At 44.3% G+C, this 22,500-nt stretch overlaps 1 protein-coding gene across 7 annotated transcripts in view; it reads left to right on the forward strand.

Annotated features, from left to right (window-relative positions):
• LOC123499058 (connectin-like) overlaps positions 1-22,500 on the forward strand; it is an 831,458-nt gene that overhangs the window by 687,394 nt on the left and 121,564 nt on the right. For all 7 annotated transcript variants that reach the window (XM_045246648.1, XM_045246646.1, XM_045246652.1 and 4 more), the window contains exons 4-6: positions 12,025-12,201; positions 15,919-16,428; positions 16,907-17,066. In XM_045246648.1, coding sequence (XP_045102583.1) covers positions 12,025-12,201; positions 15,919-16,428; positions 16,907-17,066 — 847 coding nt within the window. The remainder of the gene's footprint in view (positions 1-12,024; positions 12,202-15,918; positions 16,429-16,906; positions 17,067-22,500) is intronic.

Here is a 22,500-nt window from a genome sequence, read left to right on the forward strand (position 1 = left end):
TAACTGTGGAATTATAAAGGATGAGAAGGAAAAGGACAGTAGTATGAGCTCAGAGAAGTAATTTTGATGTACTAGACGAGATGATAACTTTTACCCGGGTAACGCACGCTGATAAAGAAAGCAGATTTTTGTTCTGTCGTGTTTCAGAGAGAGAGAGAGAGAGAGAGAGAGAGAGAGAGACTTTTAAACTTTTGTCTCTCTCTCTCTCTCTCTCTCTCTCTCTCTCTCTCTCTCTCTCTCTCTCTCTCTCTCTTTTTTTTTTTTTTTTTATTTAAACATAATTTATACAGAAGAACATGTACCCAAAGGCGCACTGTCGTGTGCTACCTATTCTAAGGGTACTACAATCTATTTCTCTACAATATTTACAAGACTTAAAAATAGATAATATACAAGATGGAGCACTGTTCTTTTCACTTCACTAGCACTATTCACGCACTGCACTACACTGAGTGTCACGTCACAAAGAGTGTCAGAGGAGTTGGCAGTGTCTGTCTCCACTTATGTGCCATCAGTTTGACACTGTGTGTGTTCATCTCCTGGACGTGAGGCACCGCGGCCGTGAACAAGTTCCACATCCTGGAGACGCGTCCTGCGAAGGTGCGTTGATGCTGACACCCGTGGGATCGCGGCACCTCTACGGCGTCACCACCATTGAGCACCGTTCTCGTGCTCCGTGCGGTGACTCTCAGAGGATGACGCAGCCCTGCCAGATGTGGCACTCTTTGCACCTGTGCCTTATGGAACACTACGATCGCCGCCACATCTCTGCGGTGTTCCAGTGAATCAAGAGGACGCTCAGGCTCTGGGTGAGGTGGTATTGCAGCATCTACTAGCCGTATGGCGCGGCGTTGGATGCTGTCCAGTCTCCTTCTGTGTGTGGCGGCACAGGACATCCAGGAGAGAGCTGCGTACTCAAGGTGGGGCCGCACCTGTGCCTTGTACAGCAGCAGTCTCCCCTTCCTGTCGAGGAAACTGGCGATCCTTCTGAGAGCGGAGATCCTGTGAGAGGCTTTCTTGGCAATGGATTTGACATGGCTGTCAAACCTCAGCCCTCGATCCACCTCCACTCCAAGTATCTTGACGTCATCTTGGAGTGGGAGAGCAGCAACGCCAAAGACAACTTTCCTGCCATTGCTGCCATGGCGGCTGGGGACCGAGAGACAACCATTGCCTGTGTCTTCTCCGGCGCGAATGTCACTTGCCAGCGAGCACCCCACTCCTCTATCACTCGTAGCTGCTGATTGATGGCCTCAGCAGCCCGCCCACTGTCCTGGCGTGGATAGGTATAGGAGAGGGTGCAGTCATCAGCATAGGCCTTGACTCCTGGCAGTAGCTGGAGAAGATCATCCACGTAGATATTCCACAGGAGTGGGCCAAGAATTGAACCCTGTGGCACTGATGCCTCCACAGGCAGGGACTCAGATGTTTGCCCGTTGACAACCACCTTGAGGCTTCTGTCCTGCAGGTAATTTCCCAGGAGTCGTAGCAAGCCACCCTGGATGCCTTTAGCACGAAGCTTTTCCAGTAATCCGTTGTGCCATACTTTATCAAAAGCTCCAGCTATGTCCAAAGCAACCACTATAGTGTCCTTGCCGTCGTCGAGGGCGTCCTGCCACTGCCTGGTGAGAAGCATCATTAGGTCGGAGGTTGACCTTCCAGGTCTGAACCCAAACTGTTGGTCTGAGAGGAGGGCATTGTCCTTGAGATGGCTACACACCACCTCTGCCACGACCCTCTCAAACACTTTACCCACCACTGACAACAGGGATATGGGTCTGTAGTTTTTTGGGTCCGTCCTGGAGCTTTTTGTGTGCAGGAACTACTCGAGCCTCCTTCCACACTGAAGGCCAGACGTTTTCCCGTACACAAGTTGTGAACTTGGGTGAGAGGGGCAGCCAGTTCCTGGGAGCATCGCTTCAGCAGGTGCGGGCTGATGTCATCAGGGCCGGTAGCTTTCTGTGTGTCCAGCCCCGCAATAATCGCTTCACCTGCTGATGCGTCACCTCCACCATGGTGACAGTCTTCTCACATTGCTGGACCAGCTGAGGCGGTGGCTGCTGTGGATTCCCCACCTTCATTTTCCAGCAAACAAGGAAGCCAGCAACTGTGCCCTCTCCTTACTGCTGGTGGCGACAGTACCGTCCTGCTTGCTGAGGGAGGGATGGATTCTTGGTGGCCAGTTCCTGTTTGTCCTTAACAAGGGACCACCAAGTTTTGTTTCCTACGCCAGTGCCACACAGTTTCCGGCGCAGGCTTTCCTCCCACTTTTTTAAGGCCCACTTGCTGGTTACCACCATCCTCCTGCATGCAGCCCTATGCAAGTCCTTGTTGCGCCGAGTCGGGTTCCTCTTGTAGCGGAGCCAGGCAGCATACTTTGCCTCAGCAGCAACACGGCAACGGTAGCCAAACCATGGCTGATCCGTCGGTCTGGTGGTGTATTCCCTGTGTGGGACGTGGCGTCTCTGGAGGGCGAGAAGGTGAGAGGTGAGTGCAAGTGCTTCACTCTCTGCTCCTCCCTGTAGCAGAGTGGCCCATGGGGTGTGGGTCAGGTCGCGGCGCAGGAAGCCCAGTCTGCTTTGTTCCACAGCCAGATGGTGCGGGTGGTGGCCTCGTCCCGAGCCACGCCCACTTCCAGCTGTGTCAGTACAGCGTGATGATCAGAGCTGCCCACGAGCCCCAGCTGATGACACTGAAGCTTGTCCTCCTGGTAGTCTGAGATGACAGGGTCTAATGTCCCTCCTCGTTCATGTGTGGGGAAGGTGACATGATCTGTCAGACCCTGCACCTCAGGAGATTCTCGTAGGCGTCTCTTTCCAGGTGGTGATTGAGATCCCCCACAATCAGCACGTGGCTGCAGCTGTGTGCCATCATCAGGTTGTCTAAAGTCTCAGTCAGGTACAGGAGTGAGTCAGGCCCTTGTCGCGGGGGGCGATACAGGGCACACAGTAGGAGGGCTGAGCGGTCTGCCAGCGTTACTCGGAAGTACATCATCTCCATCAGTGGAGGCGTGTCTATGTCGAGTAGCTGGGCCTGCATTCCTTCCTTGAAGCAGACAGCCACTCCACCTCCTGTTCGCTCCTGTCGGTCCCTCCTCACCCAGTGGGTGAAGCCCTGCATCCTGCCATACGTGGGCTCCACCTCACTGTTCAGCCATGTCTCTGTCACCACAACAACGTCTGCATTGTGTCGTTGCACACAGTTGTGGTATAAGTCTGCAAGGTTAGTCCGGAGACCACGGACGTTGCTAGAGACGACCTTTAGTTGGCGGCGGGGCAAGCTGGCTGTACCATGGTGAGGGATGGTAGTGAGCGAGGCCTGCTAGTCCGAGGTGGTGGTTAGGGTCCGCGGCCGACTGCTGGTACTGGTGAAGAGGGTGGTCCACTGCCGCCCCTGGCTCTGATTCCAGATACCAGGCTGAGGAAGGAGTGGGCGAGGTTGTGGTAAGGACTGAAATGAAGTGAGGTGGTGGGCGGGCTGAGGCGCTGCAGGTGGGAAGGGTGTGGCTGTGTGTCTTTCCACCGTAAGGAGCCGCTGTAGGAGACGCTCCTGACGTAAATCGTCAGTTCTGGCGTGGCAAGTAGCAGAAGTGTGTCCTTTCCGTGAGCAGTACTCACACACTTTTGCCTTGGCTCGCTTTTGTGTCTGCTTGGTGGCCTGGTGAGTCCTCAGTCCTTCGCTGGACACCTTCCTCGCGTCCTGCTGCACTTCCCTCTTAGTTTTCTTTTTTCTCCAATCTCCTGAAGTGGTCTGAGGAGAGGTTCGTGGGCGAACAGAGGCACCACGATCTCTCTCTCTCTCTCTCTCTCTCTCTCTCTCTCTCTCTCTCTCTCTCTCTCTCTCTTCCCTTGCCTGTCACTCGCTGCTTCATCATTCAAGGCATCGACTCGCTTGGCATTTACTCTTTATTTCGTCAATTCTTTTTTCTTCCTCCAGAAGTTCAAGAACAAGTCTAAGTGTTTTAAATTCATTAAATTCTGCTCTCTCTCTCTCTCTCTCTCTCTCTCTCTCTCTCTCTCTCTCTCTCTCTCTCTCTCTCTCTCTCTCTCTCTCTCTCTCTCTCTCTCATATCCGAAGTAAGAGCATGAGAGCATAAGAATATGAAGGAAGCAGCAGTAAGCTATTAGTCCCATGCGTGGCAGTGTCTGTATGTATCAACCATATATGTATGTACTTACCTACCCACCACCCACCACATGACTCTATCATCTAATTATTTTACAGTTCTAACCTATTTTGATTCATGAATAGGGCTGCCACCAAACCCTGAAATGCAGAGCAAACACTTGATTATTATGTCTATGCTGATTCCAAATGGCAAGATTTATCTGTGACTGACTTATTTAAGAGCGATAAGCCAAACAAGCGATAGGAGAGAGAGAGAGAGAGAGAGAGAGAGAGAGAGAGAGAGAGAGAGAGAGAGAGAGAGAGATAATAAGTTCCAATGATCATGTTTACATTCCCACCACAACAAAAAGGAGAGAGAGAGAGAGAGAGAGAGAGAGAGAGAGAGAGAGAGAGAGAGAGAGAGAGAGAGAGAGAGAGAGAGAGAGAGAGAAAGAGAGAGAGATCATGAGACATTTCCACCATAATAAGTTCCAATGAGAGATGTTTACATTTCCACCACAACAAAAATAGAGAGAGAGAGAGAGAGAGAGAGAGAGAGAGAGAGAGAGAGAGAGAGAGAGAGAGAGTTCTTCAGATATAAAAAGTGACAACTAAAAACGTTTCAAGTTGAACAACCTTTAATGAGACTCTCCATGCACTGTCATCTAAACGTATATATTTAGTGCTGTTTATTTTATTACGTGCAAAAATTACTGACCATGAACTAGAAAAAAACACTAAAATTTTCCTTGCTCCGTCTACATGATAGCTAAACAAATAATTTTCCTTGATATCCCGTGTTTTCTTTTCATAATAGCATGTGTGTGATAATTGTGTCTCATATCCACCCTTGCTGTGCTGTGTGACGCACTACAGGTCACCGCCTCTGCTGCTGGCTGTAACATTCATACAGTTTGTTAAAGGGAAGTTGGATATGAAATAAGTCAAGGAACTGACATGTACAGAGATGGAAAGGAAATATGCAATAGATAAGATACTATAGAATAAGATATGATAGGGGATACAAAACATACGACAGCTCAATTAAAAATACAGAAAGTGAATGCAAGAAAAGAAGGCGGTGGGAACACAGTGCTAGGTAGGTGACTCACTAGAGATAAGAAAAGGTGCTGAATGATAAAAATATTTGATATTCGAAAGGAAGATGTATGAGAATGAATTAGGAGGATGTAATTAATCAGAAAACACAAAAAAAAAATACAGAAACTAAATGGAAACAAAGGTGAGATTAGGTCATACAAAGAGAAGTAGGAGATATATAGTTGCTTGAAAGTTTGGAAAGGAAAAACAAAAATAAAAATGCATGATACAAAGATCAAGAGAAATATACATATCAATAAATACGGAAATTACAGATAATGAACATTAAAGAGCAGGAGGTGATGTATACAAAGATGAATAGAGAACATACATGCAACAGATCAGAAAACACAATAAAACTTACCAAGCGTACACAGTTCCCACGCTGTAGTAATAGTGATTGTGGTGATGGTGGTGGCGGTGGTACCTAGTTCAGTGCAGTCTTCAGTGAATGCATTAGTGTGGTGCTCCTGTTCTGACTCCTCACCTTCATTTCCCCTTCGCACCGATAATTCATCCTTCCGACTGTTTGTGCCGCGGTGACGTTTGTCCCTTCATTAGAATAACCCCTGGTGGCTTGGCTGGCCTTGAATAAAACTACAAGGGCAGAGAGGTTTGAGGTTAAGACTTCAAGTGATTGGCATCCTTCGGAATTGCTTGTATAATGTAAACTTGCACCAGAATAATTAAAGTACAGGAGGAGATAGAATAGTCGAAGAATTAAAACTGTGGAGGTGGTTAGGTTATTGGATAAATTCATCATTGTTTTATTTCTTTAATTCAATACCGATGTCTTTTGTATAATGTAGAAGAATTATGTTTTACAGTTTGCAGACCTTTTGACATGTTAAAATGTGAAAAAAAAAATTGCTTATTACATTAGTCAGTTGTAAGAATATGATGCAAGAAGTCATCAGGCTTACACATAGCAGTCCCTATATCAAACGACTCATAGCAGGTACTAAAGCTTTACAAGTAGGAGCATTAGCGAAGCATTAACCTTCAAGTCAGCACCAGCCGGCAGGGGACACGCACCATCTGGGAGACTGAACAAATGACCAAAGCGACGCGACACTTCCACCCATGCAAGTCAAGCAAGCAGAGGGCGGTGATGTCACTGTCACCCTCCCTCTTTGCCTGCCCTGCCTGCCCTGCCTGCCCCAGCCCTGACCCGCAGCCCTCACTAACACACAGGAATGCAAAATAAACACGACGGACTCTGAATACGGCACGCATACCTCACTTGCAAGCGACTCGACTTGATAAGGCCCTCCATTCCTCTCTGTCCCTTCGCCCTCATCCCCTCACCCTCTCCCTCCCTCTCCCTCAATCCCTCCAACATCTCTATAATGCAAACCAGCGACTTTGCACCCGTGGGTGATCTGAATCCCATTATCCGTGCATGTTTCTGCTTCATAACCCTCTTTTCCTCGTATGTGTGTGTGTGTGTGTGTGTGTGTGTGTGTGTGTGTGTGTGTGTGTGTGTGTGTTGTTGATTATTGTTCATTGATCGTCAGGAGATTTGCGTAACAGTGACGGGAAGAAGAAAGTACACGGGCTGGTGGTGGGTATATTTGTGTTGCTCGCATTACTACCGTGGTGGTGGTAGTGGTGGTGGTGGTGGTGATGAAACACTGCCGCTGCTACTGTTTCTGTTACGCTTTCATTTTCTTCCTGTTCTTATTTACGACTGATACTATATGTGCAAATATTATAAGCTGCTGCTGTTAGTACTACTACTGTAACTATTCCTACTGCTACCACTATTTCTGCTACTACTATTACTACTACTACTACTACTACTACTAATAATAATAATAATAATAATAATAATAATAATAATAATAATAATAATAATACTTCTGCGTACTACTACTACTGCTGCTTTCTGCTGCTGCTGCTGCTGGTGTTGTTGCTGCTGCTGCTGCTCCTGCTGCTGCTGCGGCTGCTGCTGTTACTGCTTCTACAACAACTACTACACTATTACTATTATTACCGTCACTACCATCACCAACACCACCACCGGGTATTATTGTTTCTACCAACGCCACCACCACTACCATAACCACAAACACTAACACAAGCATTACTACCAATAATCTATATACAAGTGCAACTGTGTGTGTGTGTGTGTGTGTGTGTGTGTGTGTGTGTGTGTGTGTGTGTATCAGGGACGGGGAGGCTCCATCACCATCAAAGTGGCTGGTCTCACAATGATAATAAAAACAAGCGATGGTTATTACGCACCATTAGGACGAGGCCAGCCCATTAAACAATGCAGACTAGTGCTTGGGAACACTCAACACCACACAGCATCAATAAGCACCTTCCAGCACTTCCAACATCACTCAACACTACCCAGCACCACTCGGTGCCATTCAGCATCCTTTACCACAACTTAGCACCACCAGCCAGCATCACTTAATATCACTCATTACCATTCAGCATCACAACATTACTCATCTCTAGTCAGCACCCCTCTCAGCATACAACGCAGAACTTTCACGTTTCCCAACCCCTCAGCATTATTTTTTAGTATTAGTGAAATTTATATAAATATTGTCACTCACTTATTTAGCTACAGAAATAATTAAGAGTGTATTTTTTTCTTTACAGTGGAAGTAAAATTAGCGTAAAAGAATTCATTTGCTTGGCTACAAAAATTAATGAGTGAGCAGATTTTTTTCGTCAAATTCATTTGTAGTGAAATTAATCTGAAATACAAATTCCTTCTTTGACCTGGGGGAGTTTTAAAGCGGTCTTGTTCAAGTGAGATAGGTATTATAGGAGTTTGAAGTAGATGGACTTGCAAATGTAGCAGTAATGTATAATTAGTCATGTGTACAAATTATAACAATAAACATATCAATTCATATGCTTATCTAATGTGTCATGGAAGAGCGTATGTGGTGATGGTGGTAGTGGTGGTTTTCGGTGGTTATAATAGTAGTAATACTCATGGTGGTGATTGTGGTGGTAGGGTTGAGACGATGATGATGATGGTAATGATGGTTTCTTCTTGGAGTATTTAGTGGTAACTCCTTTTTCACTTTAGAATAAACGAAGGAAGATAATCAAGACAGTAGTAGTAGTAGTAGTAGTAATAGTAGTAGTAGTAGTAGTAGTAGTAGTAGTAGTAGTAGTAGTTGTAGTAGTAGTAGTAGTAGTAGTAGTAGTAGTAGGAGGAGGAGGAGGAGGAGGAGGAAGAGGAAGAGGAGTAGTAGCAGTAAAGACGGTATTGATATAATAATCAGACCATCACCATCACACAATACCACTATCAACAAAACAACAATAACAACTACTACTACCATTACCACTAGTACTGCTACAACCAACTAACCCACACACACACACACACACACACACACACACACACACACACACACACACACACACACACACACACCTCCCAACACATACTAACACACGTGCAAAGCCATAACAGAAAGCAATACAATGATATCCACAACTGGTCCTCTCCCCCTGACCACCCCTGCACACTCACCTCACCCCAAACACCCGCTCTTCTCCCTCCGGACCATTACAGCCGCGACAAACCACAGCACTATGCAAAGCGAAACAGTACGGCCATAGTAAAGTAACGCGTACGCTGCATGGGCGATGAAGGGCGAAATAGAACAACGATAGGGAGGCAGTTGAACGTGAGTGTATGCAGGGGAAGACCAGGGAAGATGGAGGATAGTACTTTGTGGGTATGATGAAGCTATGTTGATGATGATGTAATGATGAATGTAATGTTGATACAATAGGGCACTGATGGTAGAATGGTGAATATAGTATGATCAAAATGAAGAACAATACAGGATTTAGTGCACTGGTACAATAACTAATAAAAGAAAGGAAGATGGAATGATAGAACAACAAGGATGAACCAAAGAACGATACATAATGAAATAGAACAATTATAACCTAATGAATAATACGATGAATGTACAAAGAATAACGGATAATAAAAAAAAGAAGAAAAAATATGATGAAATGATAAAGGGAATATAAAAAATAATTCATAGTAAAATAGTTCGAGCAATAAGGATAGAATGAATAACGTTATGAAAGAAAAAAAAATATGTAGAAGTGAAAGAAAACATCACAATGCAATTACAAAGAGTGACGAACTATTACTAAAATAACAAATTTATGGAACAATAAAGGAAAGCCAACAAACGGAGGAACTTGAAGAATGAAGGAATTAAATGATTTACGTAGACGCTCGACTTATTTTGCAACGTGCTTTGTAAGTTCTTCCTTTCCTCGAACTTATAATCTTGTCCTTTATTGTGATTGCGAATTAATTTGAATTGCGACATTCGTGTCTTTTGTGTTTGTGTGTGTGTGTGTGTGTGTGTGTGTGTGTGTGTGTGTGTGTGTGTGTGTGTGTGTGTGTGTGTGTGTGTGTGTGTGTGTGTGTGTATGTGTGTGTGTGTGTGTGTGTCGATAGGATCGTATACATAAATTGCCTTTTCGATAAACTATTTCTCTTCTCTTCCGGTCTTTATTTTGTTACTTTTTTGTTATTATTATTATTATTATTATTATTATTATTATTATCATTATTATTATTATTATTATTATTATTATTATTATTATTATTATTATTATTGTTATTACTACTACTACTACTACTACTACTACTACTACTACTACTACTACTACTACTACTATTACTACTGCTACAACAACTATCATTATTATTATTATTATTATTATTATTATTATTATTATTATTATTATTATTATTATTATTATTGTTACCAGTTGTAGTAGTAACAATAGAATCATGTATTTCTTCCATTTCGCATTTATTTATTTATTTTTCCTAGTACTTCCTTCTCCCATTCCTCCTCCTCCTCCTCCTCCTCCTCCTCCTCCTCCTCCTCCTCCTCCTCCTCCTCCTTCTCCTACTCCTCTTCCTCTTCCTCCTCCTCCTCACTCACACTACTGACACAACAATAGAGCCCCGAGTTGCACGTAACCGCTTTTATTTACACGAGTCTATTCATTATTTGCAGCAAAAACATTGATGTCATATTAATCTCACCGCACCAATGTTGACGCTGCAGCTGTGTGTGTGTGTGTGTGTGTGTGTGTGTGTGTGTGTGTGTGTGTGTGTGTGTGTGTGTTACATAAAGCCTAGACTGCCCTATTACAGGCATATAAGACCCTTTATTTCAGCGGCTCCAGGGCAGTAAAGGGAGGAGAAAAACACTCCCGGGTGATAAAAACGTATAAGTCTGAAGAGCATTTTAATGTTTTATGCTACCGGTGCCTCCCGCTGCAGGACGCGCCGCTCTGAGTGTGGTTCTCAGGCGGTGTGTTATGTGATGGCGCTGCAGTCATTAGCAATACGGTGACTACTGACTTTTAGCAGGGTGTCTTTTTTAGATAAGCGGCAGTGTGTGATGTAGCAGTGCTGGGCGTATCGTGTACAGTCCAAGAGGGTGAGAAATTAGTCCCAAGGAGAGTGGCGAGGCAGAGGAAGGAGAAACTAATGTATATGGGGGATCTCTTTATCCACCAACTACACACACACACACACACACACACACACACACACACACACACACACACACACACACACACACACACAGCCGGACGTTAGGCTACGGAACGAGCTCAGAGCTCATTATTTCCGATCTTGGGATAGGTCTGAGACCAGGCACACACACACCGGGACAACAGGTCACACTCCTCGATTTACATCCCGTACCTACTCACTGCTGGGTGAACAGGGCTACACGTGAGGAGACACCCAAATATCTCCCCGGCCGGGTGGAGATATTTGGGTGTCTCCTCACGTGTAGCCCTGTTCACCTAGCAGTGAGTAGGTACGGATGTAAATCGAGGAGTTGTGACCTTGTTGTCCCGGTGTGTGTGTGTGCCTGGTCTCAGACCTATCCCAAGATCGGAAATAATGAGCTCTGAGCTCGTTCCGTAGGCTAACGTCCGGCTGTCTCTTCAGAGACTGCAGCAGATCAAACAGTGAATTACACATACACACACACACACACACACACACACACACACACACACACACACACACACACACACACACACACACACACACACACACACACACACACACACACACACACACACACACACACAGTTCCCTTTCTTGCTTGCGTGCACACCTACACCTACACGGACGGTGCGTGGTGTGGTAATGGACAAGAAGCGAATCATAAGTTTAGGTAAATGTCATAATTAGACTCGCACAGTCACGGGAGCCTCGCATCAGTCACTGCTTTGCCGGGTCGCTATGTCAGCGGGCAGTGCCAGGCGTGCAGTTGTCGAAGTGGAAATGTAGGCACTGTTGAATGATTATATGACATATGACATTCCTCACTCACCAGACACTTCCACCTTTGCTCTTCATCCTCCCTCACCTCACAGACCCTCACTCCCTCACCAGACATTGCCTCCATTCCCTCACCAGATGCCCTCACCAGGCACTTCTACTTTCTCTCCTGACCCTTACTTTCCATTACAAGACAGTCCCTCCACCCTTACTTTCACCAAACACACTTCCTCTCCTCACCGCTATTTCTTTCCCACCAAACTCTCCACTACCACCTCTCCCCTCATCCTTCTATCACCACCCTGCCTACTTAACTCTCACCCTCTCCCTTCCTTACCACACAGCCTGTCCAGCACCATCATTATCTCACCAGACACCCATCGTCACCTCTCCTCCACATCCTTCCATCACCACCCTCGCAGATATCCTTCCTGTAACCTCTGACTCAACCACAGCCTCTCATCTCTCCACCTCTCTCTCTCTTCCACCAACAGGCTGAGGAGGGCAACTGCTGGATCTTCAACGACACCTCGAAGAACGAGTACATCTGGGAGGGCTTCATGTCGCAGACTAAGATCAAGAGGCTCACCCTCCACCTGCGCCCTGACGGAACCCTCAAGGACATCCCTACCGTGGCCGTCATGCACCTGCCTAGTATAGAGATGTTCGAGGTGAGGCAGGCAACTTTACTCTTATCCCTTAAGTGCAAGATTTCTTGTCTTTTTTTCTGATCTAAGCAACCCTTTCTTGTTAGACCCAGGCAGTCCAGCATCACTAATATGCCCCATAAGGCTTAGTGACGCAGACTTCTCACCAAACTGTGAAATGCTCGTACAAATGTAGTGCTTTTCATCACCATGTTTTAATGTATTAATTTAGATGAAAGTGCTATTAAGGTTTGTCAAATGAATAGTAATAGTATGCTCGTTATTCTAATTTCTTTCGATACTTTTTAATGTATACCTTGCAATGAACACTGACATTGTACAGTCATACACTGTATGTAACATTTTTCAGCACAATGTAAACTTGGGGGGACGAAGAGACGCTGGTGGTGCTCTAATGGAAGGTATTAGGGACTCTCAATGATGTTTTTGTGACTTTATGATGGCTTAACAAGAGTTCTGCGTCTTTGTGAGGGGAACTCTTCAGGAAAAGCCGATTAACACGTGTGTGGCCTTTGAAAGAGTACTGATGAGGGAAGAGGGGGTTAAAGAATATGAGTCGGAGCGAGCAAGAGAGCGCGAGCAAGAGAGAGAGAGAGAGAGAGAGAGAGAGAGAGAGAGAGAGAGAGAGAGAGAGAGAGAGAGAGAGAGAGAGAGAGAGAGAGAGAGAGAGAGAGAGAGAGAGAGAGAGTGTGTGTGTGTGTTTGTGTGTTTGTTTAATCTGGTGCAACAACTCTATGGTAGAAGTAATTTAATTATTTTCATCCTTTTTTTATGTTTGTACATTTGTTACACACACACACACACACACACACACACACACACACACACACACACACACACACACACACACGCGTAGTGTAGCGGTTAGCATGCTCGACTCACAATCGAGAGGGCCGGGTTTGAGTCCCGGCGTGGCGAGGCAAATGGGCAAGCCTCTTAATGTGTGGCCCCTGTTCACCTAGCAGTAAATAGGTACGGGATGTAACTCGAGGGGTTGTGGCCTCGCTTTCCCGATGTATGGAGTGTGTTGTGGTCTCAGTCCTACCCGAAGATCGGTCTATGAGCTCTGAGCTCGCTCCGTAATGGGGAAGACTGGCTGGGTGACCAGCAGCCGACCGAGGTGAATTACACACACACACACACACACACACACACACACACACACACACACACGGTAGTAAATCTAAAATTGCTACCTGAGATTCCAGTTTCTAAATAAAGGAGATAAAAAGATCACCCAAAATTAGAGTGGTGTCTTTAAACCTTCTTGTTTAATGAGATCAAGTCATTGGTTTGTGTGTGTGTGTGTGTGTGTGTGTGTGTGTGTGTGTGTGTGTGTGTGTGTGTGTGTGTGTGTGTGTGTGTGTGTGTGTGTGTGTGTGTGTGTGTGTGTGTGTGTGTGTGTGTGTGTGTGTGTGTGTGTGTGTAGTAACATGTGAACAGATGTGCCAACTAGTGGGGATAAGAAAATAACTAATAAGTGCGTAGGTGGGCTAACGTAGTGGGATGGTGGGAGGTTGGGCTAGTTTGTGGAATGGCTTGGAATAGTGGAAGAGGTGGGCCAGTGGGTCAGTAGTGTGGGCCTGGTAGTGGGCAGGTGAGGCGGGCAGTGAGAAGGTTAGATGGGCGGGGAACTTAATCACCTGTTACATGTGTGGAGGCGAATACCAAAATGATGAAAGAGAAGAGCGTGCAGAATTCAGCATCGTTAAGAGAGATCTCTGGTAACAATCACATCGCTTCCTGAGGCGCTGAGTTAGTAAAATCATCCGTTAGGTGAGCCAAGATACTTTTTTCCCCATTAGACATGCAGGCGATGATCAGTTAAATAGATGTACAAGTAATTTAGTAAATGCATAGATAAGCTTACTGATTAAATATCTTCCTTTTGCAGTCGTGATGAAGAGTTGAGTTAGCTGCATCCTCTTTTTTCACTGTGTTTTGTCTCGGTGTCAAGTCATTTGTTGTCAGTATAGTAAAAAAAAGACCTGGTAACCGATAGCTTACTAACAGATGTGAGAAGAGAATGAGGAAAGAAATAGTGAGCCACAGGAGAAAATGAATGAGGTAAATTGGTGGATTGCCAGCCACGCCTATAACTCTATACAGATGATTAGGAAACGTCTGTAACATGAGTACACAGAGAGCAGATGAGAACGTAAGCAAATACTCCGATGATTTAGTAGATATAAAGATAAGTTCGATAAACGCATATGAGATTACCTTCCTTATATCATTTTCTTGATATAATAAGAGGGGGATACATACATGTGATAAGTAGATAATAATAAGCAAACTGCAGCAACATGAACTGACAAAATAGAATAAATTAATACACGAAATATATTCAGAACTATTTTAAAAACACGCACACTGATAAAATGAAAATTGTTTTTAATTTAGTGTATAAAGAAAAAAAAGTCCATTAAGAAGACTAAGAAGAGAATACGGTCATGTATTCATAAATAATACACAGGAGTGATCAATACAGACACGTACAAGCTCGGCACAGATTACTCTGCCTTGTCTGTGCCGCTTTATGAAGATAATAAGGAAACTCCTGTAAGCTGAGCTGCCTTAACTTGCCGCGGTGACCTGATCCCTCGCCTGTCTTGCAAGCATCCAACTTGTGGGGAAGGAAAGGGATGGAGAGAGGGAGTGGCCGCTCGCTCCTCTCTCTCTCTTCTCTCCTCTCCTCTTCTCTCTCTTCTCTTTTCTCTTTATTCTCCTCTCTTCTCCTCTCCTCGCCCATGATTGATCCCAAAGCACTGCAGATTAGTACTTTTAGGTCCGCGCGTCTTGTATTTTGTTACTTTTTCAGCTTAAGGTAGAATATAATAGAGGTCTTGTGCTCCCAGACCAGCGCTTAGATTAATTAGGTCTGTTGCAGGTAACATAATGAGGCTAAATTGTTCGTCTATAAAATCTATTATCTGGATCCTGCTGTGATGAAACACGAGACTGGGAGGAAAGTGCACTGTTTGCCTTAGGACGGCCAATTACTGTGATTATAGAGCCCGTGAGCAACCCTAGAGTCTGATGGCCCGCGCCCGCACCACGCCGGCGGCGAGCAAACACTGACTGGAAATTGTTTTAGGAACCGTCTTATCAGATTCAAGGAAAGGTTCTCGTCATTGCCTCACTTCTGTTGACCCTCGACATATGTTGCCCGTGACCCTACACTCAGTGCATGCACCCTGAAGAGTAATGTTTTCAGTTTGTTGCTATAAATACAATTTTGTTCGTTTCGTAGTACGTCTTTTTCTTTGAGACAAGTTGGTTATCTTCTTAGTCGTAATGAAATATGTAAGGTTTGTATATAATCTTGAAACATGATAATATCAATAGTGGAGATAGAGTAAGTGCGCACACTTTTTACTACCTGTACCTTTATTCTTATTCTATAAAAATAAGATTATTCAAAAGTAACAATTAAATTAAACTTCATGGAAACGTAAGGCTGAATAGAAAACAATTCCAATCAGGCTGTTTACTTTATGTAGTGATACAAGATAGCCTAAATTTCTTGTACATTGAATCTTATCTTTTACGGAGAGCTCCAATATCTGCATATCTCAACACGTTAACACACTATCATCACCACGTCAAAACCACTTAATTAACACACACACACACACACACACACACACACACACACACACACACACACACACACACACATCATTATCAGCAGCACTCACCACTGATCTTCCTGGGCAGGTCCAGTACGCCACCTTCAAGATGGTGCGGGCTTACAGCTTTGGCAACTCCTCCACGCTGGCCAAGGTATCGCTTTCCCGGAACTCCATCGCCACGCTGGCCCGGAACGCCTTCACGCACCTGCCGTCCCTCGACACACTGTCCCTTGGCGAAAACCACATCTCGGAGATCAACAGGCACGTGTTCGCCGACCTGCCCAAGCTGACCAAACTGTACATTGACCGCAACAACATCACCATCGTGCACGACCGAGCCTTCCAGGGCCTGCACAGCCTGGTGGAGCTGGATCTCTTCTCCAACCAGATACACGTCATCACGGCTGATACCTTCAAAGGCCTGCAGTCTCTGGAGCGCCTTGACCTCCACAAGAACCGCATCGAGGTCATCGGTGACAAGACCTTCCGCGACCTCCAAGCGCTGCGGACCCTTGACCTGCAGGAGAACTCACTCAAGTATATCGCCCCCAACGGCTTCCACGGTCTCGAGCGACTGCAGCGCCTCAACCTACAAGTGAGAAAGAGAGAGAGAGAGAGAGAGAGAGAGAGAGAGAGAGAGAGAGAGAGAGAGAGAGACTGTACAGTTGCCACCAGTGAATGACAATGGATTTTGTAATTATCTTCTGATTTTTCTTCTATTATCTCTTAGCTTTTTTTCCTTTAGTCTGTTTATCAGTATCAGGATATCTGTATTATCTAGCTATCCATCTTTTCATCTATCTATCTATGCATCTATCTTTCTATCAGAGTATTTATCTGACTCCTTATTTCCATCACGTCACTATTCAGTCCTTTCTGGTTTTTACTCTCGTCAAAACAGGTCAATGATAATATTACATTCTCTTTCCCTCTCCTCTAGTCAAGTACTTCAATTTCTTTTGACCTCTCAACCTACGTTTGCCTTACCTTTTCTCTCTCTTCAGTTGTATGTATTTTTTTTTCAGCAGTCCACCTACATCTAACGTTCGTACAATTCCCCTTCACACCCACAGGACAACAAGCTGCTTACTCTGGGCAGCGAGGTGTTCAAGCCAACGCCGAGCATCCTGCACCTTGACATTCGCGCCAACGTGCTGGAGACCCTCACACTGGAGACCATGCAGCCCCTACTCGACAACCTCAACAACGACACCATGCAGTTCTTCGTAGAAGGTGAGTACCCGCAGCTGTGTTTTGATGCTATCCACACGTTGTTCCTTGGATCTTGCTCATGGCTAACTGAGTTTTGGAATGTTAATCTGTCACTTTTTCCTTCCTTCGTTTATTTTTCGTCTCTCTGTGGTTGTCCTGGTACCAGTGGCACCAACGACATATGCAGGTGTGATGGAAAGAAACACCAGGGGGAAGCTTCCTTGTGTTTATTGTAGGAATACAAAATACTTGGTAACGAGCGCGTGGAGGCTTGATGAATAGCCGGCGGCCAGAGACTTGTAGTCTGGGCGCCTTGAATGAAGCTTGTAGCTTGCGTGAGGATGCAGAATTACAGTCTACACACTGGAGTGTGACTGTAGACAGTAGACTGTAGAGGTAGACTGGCTGTGCTTGATAGGAGGACCAGTCAAAAAAGGCAGGCAAGTATATTGCCAGGTGAGCGTGAATGTACTCCAAGCTGCGTTGAATACAACTGAATGTGTGGCGTGGCCTGGGGTAGCGGAACAATACCCACGGCCGCAGTACATCTTTACGGTACACATTACATTAAGTAGTGTCCATCATATCGTCATATTGCATATCATTCTATAAGCTTTATTTCATATTCTACTCATTTTCTGCTTTAAGATCATATTCTCTCTCTCTCTCTCTCTCTCTCTCTCTCTCTCTCTCTCTCTCTCTCTCTCTCTCTCTCTCTCTCTCTCTCTCTCTCTCTCGTGACCTCTTATTTTCGTGGTTGGTCTATTTATCTTTTTGTCTTTCCCTCTTCTTAGGTTCGTTTTCCCAACCTTCTGTTTTTCCTTTTACTTTGGTGGAGGCTCCTTTTGTTGGTCTCGGTCTTGGTTCTAGTCTTGGTCTTGGTTTCCGTCTCTTTACATACAATGTGTTTTTGTTTTGCTTTGGTCTCCTCTCTGGTTTGAATTTCTTGTTTTTTAGGTGTCTTTTGAATGCAGTTTGTTGTCGTGGTTATATTGCTTCTCTTTCGTTACTTTTTGTCCCATGCTATTGTTTTCAAGTTTGTGATACGTGGATGTTTTTGTTGGTGCTTCAAACTGTGTCTCTTGCCCGACTTGTTTGTTGGGTGGATGTTGCTTTTATGAAATACAGGAAATAACGAGACTGCAAATGAAATATTAAACTTTATATTTGAAACGGACGCGTAGTAATTCTGCCTTTGCCTTCACCGTTTCAACTCTATCAAGTGCAAACATCGAGGGCACAGTGAGAGGCGTGATACAAAGTGGGGTGCTGAATGGCGAGGTCGTGACACTTCCTCATCCATGCTATCTCCGTGCGGCCCCGAGACACCCACACGCAACGATCTGGATCATATTTGTAAACGCTTACTCGGGTTCCCACGTATTTTCTCTTCATTGTTTGTGTAGAATCCTTGTTGAACTTTCGTTGTCATCCTTGAAATTTTTAGAGTTTCCACTAGAGCCTGTTAAGCTATTAAAATCGAAAGCTCTCATGGAAACCTTATAACCTCTCTAGATTTTGTTGAACTGCCGATACAGTATGAAACAGCACGCTTGAAAACCTCTGTAACCTCCACTATGGGCTGTTAAACTGTAAATTATCCATGGAACCTTGAAAGATTCCTTAAAAACCTCCACTACATCGTGCTAAAGGTGTTTGAAGGAAGACGCCGAACTGTTTGAGAATACGGACCTTTATCTCTGCGCAAAATCAGGATAAGTCACGTACCTTGGCAAAGTTTGGAATACTTTCAGGAATCTTGCGACATGTACGTGAGGTATAAAAAAAAAAGAGAGGTAAGAAAAGCAGGGAAGGAATGGAAGGTGCAAAGAAAGAGAGTCTGTCCAGGAATGTTTTCTTTTTTTTTTTAAATATGCTGAAAATGCTGTTAAAAAGAAAAAAAAGTGTAAGAGAAGCAAATAAGACGAGGATACAGGGAACAGAAAGAAAATGGAATTGAAGAAAAGGAAGGAAGAAAGTAAGAAAACAAATTAAAAATGGAGGTTAAAAGAAAAATTGGAAGAGGAAAAAGGGGAAAAGAAGAAGACTGAAGAATATGGAAGGAGACAAGGAGGGAGACGAAATTATGAATAAGAAACTAAAAAAGGAAAAGAAAACGGAATAAGAAAGTATAGAAAATAAAGTTAAAGATAAAAAGAAAACAAAGAAAAGAAAAGAAAGGGGAGAAGAAAGAGTAGTACAAAAAACAAGAGGAAAATTAGGAAAAAAGAAGTAAAAAGATAAAAAGATAATTAAAAGAGAAAAGAGAAAATGGAGGAAAGAGGAGAGTCAAACATGATATAAGAAGGAAAAGACGAAGAATGAAAGAAAACAATAAAAGGAACTTGAGTGAAAGGAAAAAAGAGAAACAAACAAGAGAAAATTGCAAAAGCAAGAAGAAACAGAGCGAGAAATGGAAAAGTGATGAGGAAAAAGAGAGGGGGAAAAAGATAGAGATGAAGAGAATAACAAGGAAGAAAAAACCAAACAGAAAAGCAAAGTAGAGGAAAGAAAAAAAAACAGTATAAAGAAAAGAAAGAACGGGAATAATAAAGAAGAAAGAGATGAAAAAAGAAGAAAATAAAAAAAGCGAGGAAAGACAATACACCAAGAAATAATAAGAAGCGAAGGAGAAGATTAAACAGATTAAAGAAGAGAGGGAAGAAAGCAAGGAAAGTAAGTAAAAAAACGAAAAATAAGAAAAATAAGAAAGAAAATGAGAAAAAATTAGAAAAAAGGAAAAACTAAATAAGGAAATATGAAACAGGAAAGATAAAGAGAAAGAAACAAAGAGAAAGAAACGAAAAAAAAACAACAAGGTAAAAGAAAAAAACTAAACTAAACAAAGAGAAAAGTGATGGAACAGGAGATGAGGTAAGGGAAAGGGAAAGGGGATGAAAAGGAGTAAGAGGAGGGAAGGGAAGGAAAAAGAAACAAAATAGATGACATGTAGTGTTTTATGGACGCCGCCACAAAAACTTTCGAGGCATAAATGTACTGAAAAGTCATATTAAGATTGGAAATATAAGCGATCTTAATATTCCGACAACCATCTCTCTCTCTCTCTCTCTCTCTCTCTCTCTCTCTCTCTCTCTCTCTCTCTCTCTCTCTCTCTCTATCTATCTATCTATCTGTGCGTATCTGCGTGCTTGTACCTGTGACCATGTGTATATGTGCGTGTGTGCATCAGTGGCTAGGAACTAAACCCCGCGATACATCATGTTGTCCGCATCACGTCATATTAACCCATGGAGGCAGGCAGCTTTCACCCCCATCAAACACACGCACACACACACACACACACACACACACACACACACACACACACACACACACACACACACACACGGATGCAAAAAAACACACATGCGTCTCTCGTAACATGTGTCAACATTTGCATATTCCGTGTGCCGCGAATGCGAGGATGGGGAAAGAGGAGGAGGAGGAGGAGGAAGGGAAAAGAGAGAGGGAGAATAAAGAATGAAGAGGAGGAACCCGAAATATGGATGAATCACAGAGCTTGAACGCCAAACAGAGAGAGAGAGAGAGAGAGAGAGAGAGAGAGAGAGAGAGAGAGAGAGAGAGAGAGAGAAGGCCGACAGGAGGGAAGGCGAGCGAAGGAGGTTGGGATTAAATGAATATACGAAAAACCTGGAATTGGTGACGGAGGAGCCGCGTTAACAGATACCACGCGACGCACTTCCGGTGTTTCAAGGAGGAGGAGGAGGAGGAGGAGGAGGAGGAGGAGGAGGAGGAGGAGGAGGAGGAGGAGGAGGAGGAGGAGGAGAAAAAAGACAAAAGAAAATAGAGAAAAGACAAAGAAATAAAGGGAAAATAGTAATAAGTATAGTAAGAGGAAGAGAAAGGATGAGAGATACAGAGAAATGGAAAGGCGGGTGCGTGTGTTTGTGTGTGTGTGCACTTACCGCTTGTTCCCACTGTGGGCTGTAATTACTGTAGTTTTTGTTTTTCCACCGTCAAGTTTGGCAAAAGAGAAGGACACACACTGGAAGACGCGGAAGTGGCCAGGAAAAAAGACTCACACAGACAAACACAAACCACAATGCAAATGGAAATGCGAACACACACACACACACACACACACACACACACACACACACACACACACACACACACACACACACACACACACACACACAGCAGAAGTCAGTGGTTTGTGTTGACTCGTTTCGTTCGTGTCCACAGAAACATATTAAGCAAAACACCCACGTTTGCGGTAATGAGCATATACACCCTGCTACGTACGCTCTCTCTCTCTCTCTCTCTCTCTCTCTCTCTCTCTCTCTCTCTCTCTCTCTCTCTCTCTCTCTCTCTCTCTCTCTCTCTCTCTCTCTCTCCAGGACAGGTTATAATCGTATGCAGATATATTCGCAGTAATGTCGTGTTAACAAGTGATGGTCTGTCTTTTGGTCTTTTCTTCTCATGAAACGTAAAGAGTGAGCGACCCTGGAGCCCTTCAGACTGTCTCCGGTAGCGGTTTCACTACTTCAGAAGGATGTACTGTTGTTGTTTAATGTGGGGATACCTTGTTAACAGAAGCGTATTTCTTTGATTTTTTTTCTGCTTGTTTGTTTTCGTTATCTTCAGTTATTCTCACACGCTGCAATATTTGCTTAAAGTAATATAATTGTGAAATTCATTTGTTTTAAGATAAGTGTTTTCTATGTAGACGATACTGTAATGCTATGGTCAGTAAACTGCCACTAATATATATGTGTGTGTGTGTATGTGTGTGTGTGTGTGTGTGTGTGTGTGTTTTTTTTTTTTCTGTCAGATGCACTGTCACGGTGAGGTAATGTACATGACGTCAAAGACTTAGCTGTCGCCCAAGTATTAACTCACAAATATTGATACAAGCGCTTGTTCTTGTGTGCAAATATAATCTTCGACTTCTTTTAATATTCAGTAACACTTGGCACATTACTATACCTTATCACCTTTACTCTTCTTTTATCGCAAGGTCATCACCATAAGTTCTCTTTTATCGTCGTAAGTTTTCTTTTATCGCTACATAATCGCCACAAATTTCCTCACCGTGTCGGTGTGAGGGTGACGGAATGCTTCAGGGAGGCACAGCATGCAAGCACAGTGAAGCGCGATACAAGTCCCCGGAGCTTTGAATGAAAATCAAGGACACATCAAGTATTTATAGACTGTAAAGGAAGGAATCAGATCAACCCAGCTAGATTCTCCTCGCAAGGCTCACCAACGACAGACACACGCCGCCGCCGCCACCGCTGCCGGCTGCAGCAACACGTCACGCGGTAAGACATTGCCTCACTACCAATAAGACATCGATGCGGCGCTTGAGAAAATGCTATTTGGCGATACCGCAAGGAGAGACTGAGGCAATTTGTACTCAGCACGCAGCGAATAGTGATGAAACGAAGTCCCTCCGCGGACGGGGAAGAATGTAGGCTTGAGGTGAGGTGAG

The sequence above is a fragment of the Portunus trituberculatus genome, chromosome 49, assembly GCF_017591435.1.
Source record: "Portunus trituberculatus isolate SZX2019 chromosome 49, ASM1759143v1, whole genome shotgun sequence".
Taxonomy (NCBI): domain Eukaryota; kingdom Metazoa; phylum Arthropoda; class Malacostraca; order Decapoda; family Portunidae; genus Portunus; species Portunus trituberculatus.